We start from the raw sequence: 16658 nt of genomic DNA, 5'->3' as shown, positions 1-16658 counted from the left end.
GCAATTGCCACCATGACGACGACGAGGCCAGACCCCAAGCCTGAGTCCACACATCTGCAGCCTGCGGATGAGCGAAGATGATGAGGGTGAACAAGACATTTCACCTGTAGAGCCGTCACAGTGGTCACCTGCACCCTCCAGCAGCCCAGAGTTAGTTCGTTCAGGCAGGGTTTCTCTATGCTCTCTGATGAAGTGCTACTGACATGTGTGAGCCTTGAGGTCTCCATGGGGAGGGTGGCAGATGCCACGGAGACACTCGTCCCAGTGTGAACAACCAGTTTCTGCCGGAGATGCGTGCAGACTTTCACTCCATTGCAGTATCTATGGGCGAGGTTTCGCTGTGGCTATGCGAGAGGGGGACAGGGCACCTTGACCTCCATCCAGGTGCCCCTTCTCCTGAAGGGATCAGACAAGGGCCTTCGGGCACCCAAAGAGAAGAGGAGCGACAGGCAGACACCCCTGGGACCTGCACTCAAGACACTCAGGGTGTTTTTAAAAATTCATTCATGGGATGTGGGCATCGCTGGCTAGCATTTATTGCCCATCCCTGATCGCCCTTGAGAAGGTGGATGTGAGCAGCCTTCTTGAAGCCCTGCAGTCCTTGTAGAGTAGGTATACCCACAGTGCTGTTAGGGAGGGAGTTCCAGGATTTTGACCAAGCGACAGTGAAGGAACGGCGATATATTTCCGAGTCAGGATGGTGAATGGCTTGGAGGGGAGCTTCCAGGTGGTGGTGTTCCCATCTATCTGCTGCCCTTGTCCTTCTAGATGGTAGTGGTCGTGGGTTTGGATGGTGCTGTCTAAGGAGCCTTGGTGAGTTCCTACAGTGCATATTGCATATAATACACACCGCTGCCACTGTGTGTCAGTGGTGGTGGGAGTGAATGTTTGTGGATCAGGTGCCAGTCAAGTGGGTTGCTGTGTCCTGGATGGTGTCAAGCTTCTTGAGTGTTGTTGGAGCTGCTCATCCAGGCAAGTGGAGAGTATTCTGTCACACTTCTGACTTGTACCTTGCAGATGGTGGACAGGCTTTGGGAAGTCAGGTGGTGAGTTACTCGCCACAGGATTCCTAGCTTCTGACCTGCTCTTGTAGCCACAGTGTTTATATGGCTGGCCCAGTTCAATTTCTGGTCAATGGTAACCCCCAGGATAGTAGGGGATTCAGCGATGGTAATGCCATTGAATGTCAGGGGCCGATGGTTAGATTCTCTCTTGTTGGAGATGATCATTGCCTGGCACTGTGTGGTGCGTATGTTACTTGCCACTTGTCGGCCCAAGCCTGGATATTGTTCAGGTCTTGCTGCATTTGGACATGGACTGCTTCAGAACTGAGGAGTTGCGAATGGTGCTGAACATTGTGCAATCATCAGCGAACATCCCCACTTCTGACTTTATGATGGAAGGAAGGTCATTGATGAAGTGGCTGAAGATGGTTCACATTGGACACAACCCTGAGGAACTCCTGCAGTAATGTCTTAGAACTGAGATGATTGACCTCCAACATCCACAACCATCTTCCTTTGTGCTAGGTATGACTCCAACCAGCAAAGAGTTTTTCCTCCGATTCCCATTGACTCCAATTTTGCTAGGGCTGCTTGATGTCACACTTGGTCAAATGCTGTCTTGTTGTCAAGGGCAGTCACTCTCACCTCACCTCTGGAGTTCTGCTCTTTTGTCCATGTTTGAACCAAGGTTATAATGTGGTCAGGAGCTGAGTGGCCCAGGCAGAACCCAAACTGAGTGTCAACAGGTTATTGCTAAGCATGTACCACTTGACAGCACTGTTGACGACCTTTTCTATCACTTTACTGATGATCGAGAGTAGACTGATGGGGCAGTAATTGGCCAGGTTGGATTTGTCCTGATTCTCCAGACATTTGCCAATAAAAGGTGGGGAAGAGAGCCAGCAGGAGGCAGACTCTTCAGAGCAGAGTTTCTGTGAGCCCACTGGAGCAAGAGGCGCAGCTGGGTGATGAGCCTTTAAACGCACCCTGTCATTGGTACCTTGCAATGTACTCCATTTCCGAGTACGTCCTAGAAATGGAAGAGACTCCAGTCAACCATCCAGGTGGCGCAATGGAGCTCCAACAACAGCACCAGCCATGGAAATTCGAGAGACTCACAGAAGTCGCTGGTTGGAGTCATACCTTGCACAAAGGAAGATGGTTAACATTCCACTGTGTGAAAACAGCAAGGTCTTGACAGTAAAATCTCCAAGATCTCAGTGTGTCGGTGCTGCACAGAAATTGCCGCACACTAGCTGCTGGAAGAAGTTAACTGTCTCTTTCGAAAGGCTCTTGCAGGGAGAAGGATGCATGGGTGGAAACTCTGAACCAAAGGAAAATAAAGAACTCTCTGCGATACAGCACACTGAAGTTCCAGGTGCAGAATTGGAAAGAGCAAAGGAACTTCAAAAGCCTATTCGTCGAAGGAAATCACCGCTTATTGCCAGCCAGCAACCTAGGCTAGTGATGTTGTGCTCAACAGTCAGCACTGAACACAATTGTCTTGGACACAGTGACAGAAAACCAGAAGAACATGTGGATACAAATTAAAAGCAAGACACAGCTAAGCAGAGTGAAATGCAAACTCCAAACCTTCGCAAAAGAGTCAAAGAGGAATTTGAAACCAGGCAATGTGGAAATGATCAAGGAAGTGGATAGAGTTTCGGGGCAGTTCCCTTGCGTCACTGTTGCCAACTCTGTGCTTGAGCAGGGATCTTCGTCAGTAAAAAGATAGAAACATAGAAAATAGAAGCAGGAGTAGGACATTTGGCCCTTCGAGCCTGCTCTGCCATTCAATATGATCATGGCTGATCCTCTATCTCAACACCGTACTCCTGCTCTCCCCATACCCCTTGACGCCTTTAGAGTCCAGAAATCTATCTATTTTCTTCTTAAATATATTCAGTGACTTGGCCTCCACAGCCTTCTGTGGTAGAGAATTTCACATGTTCACCACCCTGAGTGAAGACATTCCTCATCTCAGTCCTAAATGGCCTACCCCGTATCCTGAGACTATGACCCCTTGTTTTAGACTCCCCAGCCAGAGGAAATATGATCCCTGCATCCAGTCTGTCTATCCCCGTCAGAATTTTATACGTTTCAATGAGATCCCCCCTCATTCTTCTGAACTCCGGTGAATACATGCCTAGTCGGCCCAATCGCTCCTCATACAACAATCCCGCCATCTCAGGAATCAGTCTGGTGAACCTTTGTTGCATTCCCTCTATGGCAAGTATATCCTTTCTTAGGTAAGGGATCAAAACTGCACACAATAAGCCAAGTGTGGTCTCACCAAGGCCCTGTACAGCTGCAATAAGACATCCTTGCACTTGTATTCAAGTCCTGTTCCAATGAAGGCCAACATACCATTTGCCTTCTTAACTGCTTGCTGCACCTGCATGCTTGTGTAAAAGTCGGACTCAAAGTGGCAGTAACTCGGAGGATGCTGTCGGTATAGAGCCCAACCCTAAACTCGCAGATGTGGAACTGCAAATGGAGATTTGGAAACACATTGTAGAGACTGAGGAAGAATTAAAGGCTAAAGACCCTGAAATAGAAGAGAGGACGTTTGTGGAAGCCACCCCTCCAAAGGAATCACAGAATGATACTTGTAAAGAAATGCCCCTTTTCAAACAAGCATACTGGAATTTCAGGAATGGATTTAGCAAATTAGGAGCTGTGCAATCAGAAGCAGATACTGAAACAAAAATCAATACAGAACTTCTGGCAGCGGGTGAAGAAAGGATATGTGACATGATGAAAAAGAAAGAAACTGAGAAGGCAGAAGCTGGTAGGAAAGTTCAAGAAATGATTGCGATTACAGAAAAATTGGGTCAGGAAGCAGAAGAGCAGAATATGGGGAAAAGTGGAGAGATGCACAAGTCAGTACTTTAACTGATTGTGCAGAATATGGGGAAAAGTGAAGAGATGCACAAGTCAGTACTTTAACTGATTGTGACTAACCTGGATTCTTCAAAGAACTTTGGCAAGCTATAGATTGCTATGATCAACTTCTTCATAGAGAAAAAGGGTCAGCATCAAGAAATCCAGAAAACATGGCCATGTAACTTCCTCTTCTGCTCCAGGACATCGTATTTGTGGGGTATCCCAAAGATGCGCTGGAGTGCCCCAAAGATGCATTGAGGAACCACCCTCCCCTCCCCCGGCAAGTTCCCAGGTAAGGTATGCATGGCAATTACCCTGCATTGGGAACCATCCAAAAGCGTGATTTAAGTTGCAAATTTCAGATGATTCTGACTGTGTTTCATCAATAGTTACCCAGAAACAATTAGAAGAATTAAAACCAATTCTAGCTTCTGGATAACTATTGTACAGTCCCATAACCACCACCTATGGGACACCCACCCCTAATGGGACTCTTCTTCGCACCCCCCCCCCCCCCGACAGGTATTCTCCAACCCACAGGATTCCCCAACCCCACGGGGTCATTTCTCCCCTGCGTCTATGGGAATCCCCACTGCCGCAGGGACATATCCCCCTCATTGTCATGGAAATCCCCACTCCTATGGGGACATTTCCCGCCCACCCCCACAGGGACCTTCCGCTCTCCACCCTCCCCCCCGACCTCAGGCCTGACCCAACCCTCCACCAACCCCTACCCCAGGTCCCCACCGACCTGACCCAACAAGCACCCGCCCCCTCAATTCACAATCCTACCCACTTACTGCTGTTCCTATTTCGTATGTACCTTACATACTTACCTTCTCCCGCGCTTGTCAAGGACCTTCAAATCTGGCTGGACCTTTAAAATTACCTGGCTTACAGCAGCTAGTGATGTAAAATAGGGTCATGTCTTCCTTACTTGTGACTCTGCAACTCTCAACACTAGGCCCCAGGGATGTATTGCATGGCCCAGATCTCACCCAGCTTGAGTCAGAAGATCTGGCGAGATAGGATCAGCTGGGTTTCAAGGTAAGAGTTTTTGAGCGGAGTGGCAATCCAACTCAATTGCCACTCCATCGGAAGTTACGGCTCAATGAAATACAACAGAGAACAGTTGTTGGGCCATGCTGTGATTGCACAGACCGCAGCAGATTCATAAACCTGTGGCAACTGTCCAGGGCAAGAAATGAAAGCTTTAAAAGTACAACTGTGACTCAATGATCCTACCCCCAACAAAAGAGGAAAATGTTTGGAGAACTTCTGGTTTAACTAAGAACAAGAAAGAGCCTGCATCTCTACTAAAGAAGGAAAATAAAGAATAAACGGGAACAAACAGAGAAATCAGAGGAGGACCTTCTGTATGGTGAACTGGCCTCTGAATCACAACCTCCTGGTCGCCCATACCTGCAGGCGAGATAAGAAGATGGCAGGCATTGACACTGACAACAGTCACTGACAACCATGACCTCTGGAGGCTGACTATTTGGAAGGACATTGAAAGAGGCAAGCAGAAACGAAAAGCTCAGCTGGCCGAGAAGAGGGCCCAGAGAAAACAGAGACCAGCGAATCATGCACCTTCTCAGCTCACTGTCTTCCTCTGCAGCAAATGCAGCAGAGACTGCCATGCCAGAGTGGGGCTCCTGAGCCACACCAGGTGATGCTTAACACAGAGTTGACCACCATGGCTGAAACTCACCGTCTTATGAGACAGAAGGTTGTCACTGTGCATGTAGCTAACGGGTATTAGTTTAATATGTAATTTGATTACTATCCTTAAATTTGTATATTTTAAAAATCAAATTGGGGTACTGTTTCAACTGCTACAGTATTATGTGCCAAGACATCAGGTTCTATAAATAGTTCTTAACATGTTTTTAGCCTGTCAGGTGTACTTGAGGTCTCCATTCTCCAGATCCAAGGTGTGAATTGAATTTGACGAAGAAAATTATTCAGTGGTAAAGTGCTGCCTGGATCACTTAGGAACTTCTCAGCATGGCTAGTATGAGATTAGGTATCTAGGACAACTCATGCTTCAGTTGTCTGGCAACCAGAAATCAATCATCCCCTGACCTATATACTTCTGTTATCAAATGATTGTGTTAGTGTCAACTTTTTTCTTAAAGTACGGAAGAAAAACAGTTCCATAAAATAAAGCAAAAGTTTTCTGCAATTAATAATCTTTGAATGAGTCAGTACTGAATAAACTATTACCAGGAAAGATACCTCATTCCTTAGCTGTGTTATGTTGTATTGCAAGCATAGTCATCTTTTTATTAAATTGTCCAAACCAGTAAACTAGCTCAGCCTTGTTAGAATTTGTCTGGAGATAATGTACTTAGATACTTGTTAATTTGTTTCATAATTACAAGTTTTGTTACTCCTTTTATTACCAATTCTCTCTTTCCAGAAGATATTGGCTTGGATTTTGCAGTCAGCAGCAAACAGCCCTAACGTTCATTGCACTTATACTTGCCCACTGACCTTCCTACAGCCTTTTACACTGGAACTTGTCAGTGCCATTAGAAATCCGAAGCAGCTTTCAGAGAAAGCTTTTAACAAATATGTTTTCAAAAGTGAACCAAATGTCATCTTTGATCCAATCAAATTCCGTCAGTGGTGCGGCAGTCAGAAAGAGAGGGACATATCTTTCCCAGCAACGGGAGAAATAAAAACCTGCCTCTCACCAAGACAGAATGGTTGGAGGTAGCTGAAAAGATAACAAGCAGAAGCATTGTGCCCATATATAAGCTAACACCAGGAATGGGCAGGTTGTCTTATGAGGAAAGGTTGGACAGGTTAGGCTTGTATCCACTGGAGTTTAGAAGAGTAAGAAGTGACTTGATTGAAACTTTTAAGATCCTGAAGGGTCTTGACAGGGTGGATGTGGAGAGGATGTTTCCTCTTGTGGGAGAATCTAGAACTAGGAGTCACTGTTCAAAAATAAGGGGTTGCTCATTTAAGACAGATGAGAATTTTTTTTATCTGAGGATCGACAGTCTTTGGAACTCTCTTCCTCAAAAGGCAGTGGAAGCAGAATCTTTGAATATTTTTAAGGCCGAGCTAGATAGATTCTTGATTCACAAAGGGGTGAAAGGTTATCAGGGGCAGGCAGGAGGTTACAGTCAGATCAGCCATGATCTTATTGAATGGCGGAGCAGACCTGAAGAGCCAAGTGGCTTACTCCTGCTCCTAGTTCGTATGTCATGGATGCAATGTAGAAAGCGGTTTAATTACCTAACCAGGTCAGGAAAAGTGAATACATTTGCTAATTCAACTATACCCTGTGCTTTGAGCCCTCCTTTCACTTTGTCTTACTAAGTGTTCTCCATCATGACATTTCATACCCATTCAATTTTCAGCATGGTATGGTATTATTCAACAGGATTAGAAGCAATTTTATAAGGTTTAGAATTTAGCAGCATTAGTGGCATTTTGCAGGGTTTAGTATTATTGTGCAGTGATTGCTATTATTGTGCAGGGTTACTACGATAACTGCAATTATTTATGGGTGACCCCAGACAGCAAGCATCAACAGTTTGCTTGATTCAATGATATCACAGTTGAGCCTGATACCTGATCCTGTTCTTACCTAAAATCCATACACACAAGAGCAACAGTGTTTCTGGACAGTGATCAGGAGCAGGAATCCAATCTGATTTTTTTCCCTCAACAATCTACAGACCACCAAGACTAACTGCAATGCCTTTACCACTAGACGAGTTGATATAATCTCATTTAGTGCAGATTAGAAAATGAATCTTGATGCATGATTTTCCAGCCCCGGGTGGTGGGCTGAAAGACAAACATAGACAGCAGCCAAGTGAAATAATTAAAGGCCCAATGATTTTCCCACCCCTCCGCCATTTTGCTGCGGCCCCAAAGGGCCATCAGAAGAGGCCTGCCTGCTTCATCTGTCCACCTTTAAATTTACCTCTCTGAGGATACCTCCATGTTGAGGTGCTCACGGCCAATTAGGAGGATAACTCCAGAAAGATTGCTAAGCAGTCCCACTGCCGGCAAGTGCGGGCTTGGAGCCCTATTGGTCCCAACATCAGGGTCCCAAATCCTGCCCTAGGACCTTCCTGTCTTCCCTACCAATTGACCAGCTGAAGTAAATGGGGAAGTAAATGTCTTCTAACTGTTACTGTGTTAAATTGATAAGCAAGGGGCGGGGTTGGATCTTCATCAATATATCTTATTTGAAGCAGGAGAATTAAATCCAATTGCTGCAGTTTGTATAGTTAAAATAGAATTCCATGGGACTGACTTGTGCATTGTGGGTATTGGACTATCAATTTGAAAAATAATATTCCCTTGAGATTGAAGCATGATCTAATTGAGGTGTTTAAAATGTAAAACCTATTGATAAGGTAGATACAGAAAACCATTTTCCACTTGTGCGTAACCAAGGGGACATAATCTCAAAATTAGTGTGACGGATAATTGGAGTTTACAAGACTGAGACAGGGAGAATTTGGTCAGCTAATGGCATCACAGAATATAGAGCAAAGATGAAATAGAGAGTTGACATACAGATTGGCCTTGACCTAACTGGATGGCAAAATAGGCTCAAAGGGCTGAATGGTCTACTCTTGTTTCTGTAAGCCCATGCACTGCTGCTATTTAAATCTACAAATTACTGGAGTAAATTATTGAAGCGTTGAATTCATATCCTTTTTCTTTTATTTTTCAACTTAACTCACAATTTGCAGATAAACTTCATATTAAGAAAATCAAAAATATATTACCATGAGCCAGTACAGTTCCAATATTCTCAAACTATTTATTTACAACTCAATTTATAATAATAAAAACTGATAACAAGTCAGTTTCCCTGTTAAAATGTGTACTTGGGGAGAAATTATGGGCATAGACTGACATTCTTAAAACAAACAGATAATTTGAGTCAATTTAGTGCTCGAGAATTGTGCTATTTGTCCAGATCCCCAGTCATCAATACAAAAAAGAACTGAACATAAAAATTAAAATTAAACATATGCTGAACTCTGAATGTAATATTAACTGTAACAAAATTAACTAAATTAAAAACATACTAACATTTAAACAGTGAGAAATAAATACTAATGGTACATTTGGGGAAAACAACATAGGCAACTGCAATGTTAAATAATTTATACCCTTGAATTGGAAGAGTATTTTGTACACCGAAGTAGAAAAGGTATAATTTGTATTCTTAAAAACTGCTACTGCAATTTATTGAAAGTGAGCATTGTAATTAAATTCATAAATATATATCCTTTCACAATCACTATGCCACTACACAAGATAAATGTTGACTTAAGGGAAATTAATACGATACTTTTTTTGGTATTGCTTTTCCAAACAGCATTGCCTGACTTTAAAAGGGCAATGCTATGTACAAAGGGAAATATCATGCAGTGTTTAACCTTTTGAGTCATAATTCTGTAAATTCAATATAATAAATTAGAAATAAATTGTGACGTTTGTTTTAATTTATAACAGTGTTCGTAGTCCATAAAGACTCCCCAGAATGTTGTTCCTATATCTAACATGTGAAAGTAATGACCGTAGACCCAATTCACTGCAAATTACACAATGAATGCACACTAAACTGATATATATATCCTGCTGATCTGTGAAAAAGCCAACATTTGCTGCACTTATCCTGATGTCTAATCTGCCAGACATAACAATCATTATATTCTGCTAGCAGGATCATAAAATACACAAAGTAAAAATAGAAAGAAGTTTGACATCATTTCAAATGGAAATGCTCATGAACATCGACAAGGCTTAATGTACAAAAAGTTACAATGGCATTAACTAAGAATGACAAACTAGCATATAGGCTCATACCATACCATAGAGGATGAGTGATGCAATTTGTTAGAACGCTCTCTCCTCAGTGATCTAGGTTTCAAACTAGATAGGACAGACAGAATAGAAATCTCCACTTTGAGGTGGCTAACCTTCGAAACGCGTTTGGCCAATCTTAAGGGAGATCACACTGCAAAATGCTCAGAATTTGTCAGTCAGGCTCAGTTGCTGATTTTGAAAATGCAAAAATTCACACTGATTTTTTTTTTGTTCTTTTAGTTCCCCCTATGCTCTTTACTTCTGGTGGGGGGGGGGGGGGGCGACAAAATGCGGAATTAAGGAATGTCATAAATAAATGCTTGAAAAGATAGGTTTTGTGGAATTTCTTAAAGTTAGGGTGAGAGACAACAAATAAGAGGGGTTTAGGAAGAGAAGAACAGTTGTTACAATGGCAGCTGATGTTATTCACTGAGCAAGCCTATTCCCAGAGGGAAGCTCGTCTTACTGATCATAACTTTTTTTAAATTCTGAAAACGAGGGGAAAACTACTGATCCCAGAAACAAAGAATCCCAGTAATACTTCTGGGATTTTAAAATTAAAAGATTAACAAGAAGAAAAAAAAACTTCAACACACAAGATTAAAATTACAGTTAAAAACAGTCTTATAAAACATTCCCCAAAAACTCACTCGGTCAGAACACACAAGTAAACTACTTAACAACAGCTCCCTTTAGATTTTTAACCATAAAAATCCAGTAATATTACCCAAGGTAAAAACTGCTGTCACTTTAGGAAAGGTATACCACATGAATTCTCACTCTCTTCCATTCTGCTGTGGAAATTCAAAAGGAAAGGAACAAACTGCTTTCTGAAAATAAAGACTTTCAATTCATTCATCCAAGAGAGGAGATTTGATCGAGGTATTCAAAATCATGAAGGGTCTGGGCAATTAGGGAAAAACTGTTCCCACTTGTGAAAGGATCGAGAACGAGAGGGCACAGATTTAAGGTAATTGCAAAAGAGACAATGAAGACATGAGAAGAAACTTTTTCAGGCAGCAACTGGTTAAGATCTGGAATGCATTGTCTTATAGTGTGATCGGTTAAATCGAAGGCATTCAAGAGGGAATTGGCTTGTTATCCAAAAAGGAAGAATGTACAGGATATGGAGAAAAGGCAGGGGAGTGGCACTACGTGAACTGTTCATTCACATATGAGAGAGCCAGCATACACGACGGACCAAATAACCTCCTTCTGTGCTGTAACAATTCAGATTCTGTGAGCCCCCTGGTGGCATCAAAAAAACATGCAACTGTATGATATTACCATTGGTAACTTGTAATAGTTACAGTTTGAACACAGCATGAATGATATTTTAAACCAGAAAATTGACAAAGTGGATTTCTAAAAATGAAGTGTTCTCAAAGTAAAATTATCCTGCAACCAAACAGTTTATGTACTTTCATGAATAAATTAATGTAATTTTGATGTCCGGAAGTCAAATGATTATGCTACCTTAAAAATACTCACTAAGTCTCTATAAAATATGCAATTTAAATAGCTGGCTCTGCAGTTAGTTTATTATAGGCTCTATACTTGTTAGGTAAAACATTCATCGCATGATTGAGGAAGATCTCTCTCAAAAATAATGGGCAGGATTTTTCCTGGGCGGAAGCAGATCTGATTGCCACACGTGACCAGCTCCGCTCCGCCACTTTATACGGACGGGCCAATTAAGGCCCCCCCAGCATAATACGTGACCGGTAGCGCTATCTGTGCGGGTGGGGGGAGAATCGGGGCCAGCGCTCTTTCGCATGTGTGCGAAAGGGCGCAGCAATCTCCACAGAGCTGCCTCAGGGAGATTGAATGGATATTAAAGAAATGATTTAAAAATTTATTTAAACATGTCCCCCTCGTGACATGGATGAGGTTTCCTGAAAAACGCAATGGCTGTGTGGGCTTTTCGCCTGTCCGCCAACCTTTAGGTTGGACAGGCAGCATTCACAAGTGGCTCAATCAATTTCTTAAAGGCCTTAATAGGCCATTTACATTTCGGCGGGTGCGCAGCTGACTCCGGTGCGTGCTCGCCAAACAAAATATTGCGATGGTACATGATGACATTGGGACGCACGCCTGACATCATTGTGCGTCATTTTACACGTCAGCATGTCAGGCCCACCCCCACATGCCGACCGGAAAATTCTGCCCAATTTTTCTGAATGTTTCAGTTACACCAGAGAGCTTATTTTTAAAAATTTTGCTTTGCGTTTATAGTCAATTTTCTGATTGTATGGAAATACTCCAATATCCGTCACTTTATATTTATCTAACTTGAAATTGGCTTAATTCAATATATTGCAAGTTGCTTTGATGGAAAATGAAGCTGATTCTTTTGAGATTTAATGATTCTGTGATTGTCATGTTGCTTGTTGCAAGTGAGGTTGTCCTTGTGTGATAAAACTAGCATTTGAAACAGCTGTCAACATGCAAAGTTGTCCACTGCAGAATAGGCTATTAAACCTCACGGAAGGGATGAAACTCTTTAAAAGAACATAATTACTGTACAAAGAATTTCCCTGCACTCAACCTATGAAATTTCTGTAAAGAAATTAGAAATGATTAAAGGTGAATTTTTAAAATCTGTAACAAAAATAACTTCACAATTGCTAAATTAAAACTTATAAATGACAACAATCCTTTCTTACCCTTTAGGTAGATGTGTTCTCCAACCTAACCAAGAACATCAAGAAAAATAACTAACATCCAAACAATATTGAGAAAACCTGAGCCTTTTCATGACATCAAGTTATAATAAATGATACTAACAATGAGAACTTATAACCATCAGGTAAGACTGAATAGGCTGTGGCTCTTTCCTCTAGAAAAGGCTGGGTGGGGGGGGGTGACCTAATAGAGACCTTTAAAGTTATGAAGGGTTTTGATAGGATAGTCATGGAGAAGATGTCACCTCTTATGATTGAGTCCAAAACTAAGCTAATAAATCCAATAAAGAATTCAGGACAAGCTTCTTTACTCAGAGCGGTTAATTATGATGAGCAGCATAGATGTCTTTTGGGGAAAACTAAATAAGTACATGAGGGAGAAAGGAATAGAAGGATATGCAAAAGGTTAGATGAAATAATGTGGGAGGAGGCAGCTCATATGGACGATAAGCGCAAACCAGATGGACTAAATGATCTGTTTCTGTGCTATAAATTCCATATTGGTGTGCAGTGTTCCATAGAAGTCTTATTGGATTCACTGAGGAATAAACTAAGTTTACTGAACTTAAATTGGTTTGTTCTTTCACTGATCACATCCATTGTACATCATAGGAACTTGTATAATCATAGTTGATTCAGGTGAATCATTTTTTTTGTTCTGACACCACCAGGCTTGTTCCCCATGGTGTTAACCTGGTTCCGACCCTATGTAAAGGCACAAGGTCTACTTAATGGCCAAGTTAATTTTGATCTGTACCGTCCCAAAACTACTTCCTTCTAAACTACCTAAGCGCAGAGTAACAATTATAATTTCATAGGGCCAGAGAGGACGGCCAGTAATGATTGTGGTGTGTAAGCACTGCTATCATTTGAAGAATGATAAAGAACCTACAAGGTACATCATCCTATTTTCTTTGCTATTCAGGCATGTCTTGCACACTCTAGGAACTATTCTAAAGTAGTAACAAATTAGGAGCACGGTCATTCTATCTGGGCATCCCAATCCTTGCTGCCAAACCAATTTGCCAAATGCATTTTTCAGAGTTGTCACCAATATAAACAGTACTGTCTCCTACTGGCACACTATGGCTGCCATGTGTACCATCTACAGGATGCACTGCAACAACTTGTCAAGACTTCTTTGATAGCACCTTCCAACCTGTGACCTCCGTTACCTAAAACAAGGGCTGTGGATGCATTGGAATACCACTGTCTGAAAGTTCCCCTCCAATCACCCCATCCTGATTTGGAACTATATCACTATTCTTTCATTGTTGCCGGGTCAAAATTCTGGAACTTCCTACCTTACAATACTGTGGGAGGACCTACACTATGCAGATTGCAGCAGTTTAAGGCAGCTCATCACCACCATCTCAAGGGCAATTAGGGATAAGCAATAAATGCTGACCTTGCTAGCAATGCACACATCCTATGAACAAATAAACAAGAAATGTGAAGCACACTACTTTGCTGCGTTACAGACACTGCCAATGAAAAACTAAAAGGTTAAGTAGCTGTGGACCTTGATGCCTGGAACATTTACCAGCTATTTTTCATTACCCATTTTGCTGTACTGTGCTTCATCACCAATTGATCTGAAATAGTGTCCTAAAATCACAAGTGCAGTAAGTGAACATTAAAACAAAGCAGTCAGTGCACATAACACATTAGAACCTATGATCCTCATCTAATTGCAGTGGAGGTAGATAAAATAAGTGAACTATTTCTTGCCACAAATAAAACAATCAGGCCAAGTGACCTGCAACTAAAGCTTACTTAAACCTTATTCCTGTGATCCATACAAATTAGGAGCAGGCCATTTGGCCCTTTGAGCCTGCTCCGCCATTCAATAAGATCATGGCTGATCTGATTGTAATCTCAACTCCACATTCCTGCTGACCCCCGATAACCTTTCACCCTCTTGCTTATCCAGAATCCATCTACCTCTGCCTTAAAAATATTCAGACTCTGCTTCCACCACCTTTTGAGAGAGTTCCAAACACACAACCCACAGAGAAAAAAAAAACCATCATCTGTCCTAAATGGGCACCCCCTTATTTTTAAACAGTGGCCCCTAGTACTAGATTCTCCCACAAGAGGAAACATCCTCTCCACATCCACCTTGTCAAGACTACTCAGAATCTTATATGTTTCAATCAATTCACCTTTTACTCCAGTGGATACAAGCCTAGACTGTCCAACCTGTCCTCTTAAGACAAGCGGCCCAATCCAGGTATTAGTTCAGTAAACCTTCTCTGAACTGCTTCCAACACATTTACATCCTTCCTTAAATAAGGAGACCAATAATTTGCACAGTACTCCATATGTAGTCTCACCAATGCCCTGTATAACTACTTCACTACTTTTGTATTCAATTCCCCTTGCAATAAATAATAGCATTCTATTAGCTTTCCTAACTCATGAGTCAAACTCATGTTACTAATAATGCTGTCTTCCAAGTAAGACATTTTAAATTACACATTTGACAATTTCAGAACTGTGGATCATGGCATGATGAGTACATTAAAATCCTCATTAAAACAAAGAGTGGTTTATTTGGATACAATTTCCATGACGCTTAAACTAAAATGACCACAAGAGCAAAGAATTGACTGGACTGAACACTGGTTTCTTGGGAATTACAGCAAGGAATTTGACTTTCTCCTCTCTCCCCCCACTCCATCCCACTGAATCAATTAGAAGAGAAAAAGAAACAGGCACTAAATATGTGAAATAATTAAAAAAGATTTATTTCTGTTAAAATATATTAGGCTAGATTTTGCGAACGACAAACAAAACCATGCCAGCACTTTGGGATTTTGCACAGGAACTTAATGTAAATGAAAGAGCCAAAAGAGTGCAGCACTTCCTATGGGGAATCTGTGATCTATGTGAATAGGGAAAGCAACTGTAAGCAGTGCAGAGTCTGATCCAGGAGGTAATGTAACACCCTTATTCAGAAAGGGGAGACAAAAGCCAGATAACTATAGGCCAGTTAGCTTAACATCCATCATTGGGAAAATGTTAGAGTCTATTATAAAGGATGTAATAGCAGAACATTTAGAAATGCATAATATAATCAAGCAGAGTCAGTATGGCTTCATGGTCAAAATCATACCTGATAAATTTATTAGAATTCTTTAAGGAGGTAACAAGCAGAATAGATAAAGGGGAACCATTAGATATAATATATGTGGATTTCCAAAAGACGTTCGATAAGGTACCACACATAAGGCTACTTAATAAGATAGGAGCCCATGGTGTTGGGGGTAGTATATTAACATGGATAGAGGATTAGCTAACTGAAAGAAGACAGAGAGTTGGGATAAGGGGGGCTCTTTCAGGATGGCAACCTGTAACTACAGGGATCAGTGATGGGGCCACAATTATTTACAATATATGTTAATGAGTTGGATGAGGGAAATGAATGTACTATCGCCAAGTGTGCGGATAACACAAAGAAAGGCAATTGGTGAAGATGACACAGAGTCTACAGAGGGATATAGACAGGTTAAGTGAGTGGGCAAAAACTTGGCAGATGGAATATAATGTGGGAATATATGAGGTTATGCACTTTGGCAGGAAGAATAGAGGAGCTGAATATTACTTAAATGGAGAAAGACTCTAGAAAGCTGCAGCACAGAGGGATTTGGGGGTCCTCATGCATGAATCCCAAAAAGCTAGCATACAAGTTCAGCAGGTAATAGGGAAGGCAAATGGAATGTTGGCCTTTATTTCAAAGGGAATGGAGTATAAAAATAGGGAAGTCTTGCTAAAACAATGCAAGGCACTAATAGACCACACCTAGAATACTGTGAACAGTTTTGGTCACCTTATCCAAGGAAAAGTACACTGGCATTGGAGGCAGTCCAGAGAAGTTTCACTAGGTTGATCCCAGGGATGGAGGGATTTTCTTATGAGGAGAGGTTGAGTAAGTTGGGCCTGTAGTCATTGGAGTTTAGAAGAATGAGAGGCGACCTTATTGAAACATATAAGATTCTTAGGGGGCTTGACAGAGTAGATGCTGAGAGGTTGTTTCCCCTTGTGGGAGAGTCTAGGACCAGAGGGCATAATCTCAGAGTAAGGGGTCGCCCATTTAAGACAGAGATTAGGAGGAATTTCTTCTCTCAGAGGGTAGTCAATCTGTGGAATTCTTTACCGCAGAGGGCTGTAGAGGCTGGGTCGTTTAATATATTCAAGGCTGAGATAGACAGGTTTTTAATCAGTA

At 41.8% G+C, this 16658-nt stretch overlaps 1 protein-coding gene across 2 annotated transcripts in view; it reads left to right on the top strand.

The window, feature by feature from the left end:
* lxn (latexin) overlaps positions 1 to 16658 on the top strand; it is a 38184-nt gene continuing 21526 nt past the window's right edge. For both annotated transcript variants that reach the window (XM_078563754.1, XM_078563753.1), the window contains exon 1: positions 1 to 86. In XM_078563754.1, the coding sequence (XP_078419880.1) occupies positions 78 to 86 (9 nt within the window). In that variant the 5' untranslated portion in view covers positions 1 to 77. The remainder of the gene's footprint in view (positions 87 to 16658) is intronic.

The sequence above is a fragment of the Cetorhinus maximus genome, chromosome 19 (genome assembly GCF_964194155.1).
Source record: "Cetorhinus maximus chromosome 19, sCetMax3.hap1.1, whole genome shotgun sequence".
Taxonomy (NCBI): Eukaryota; Metazoa; Chordata; class Chondrichthyes; order Lamniformes; family Cetorhinidae; genus Cetorhinus; species Cetorhinus maximus.
The sequence above is the reverse complement of the archived record's forward strand: the minus strand, read 5'-3'. Positions and strand labels throughout refer to the sequence as shown.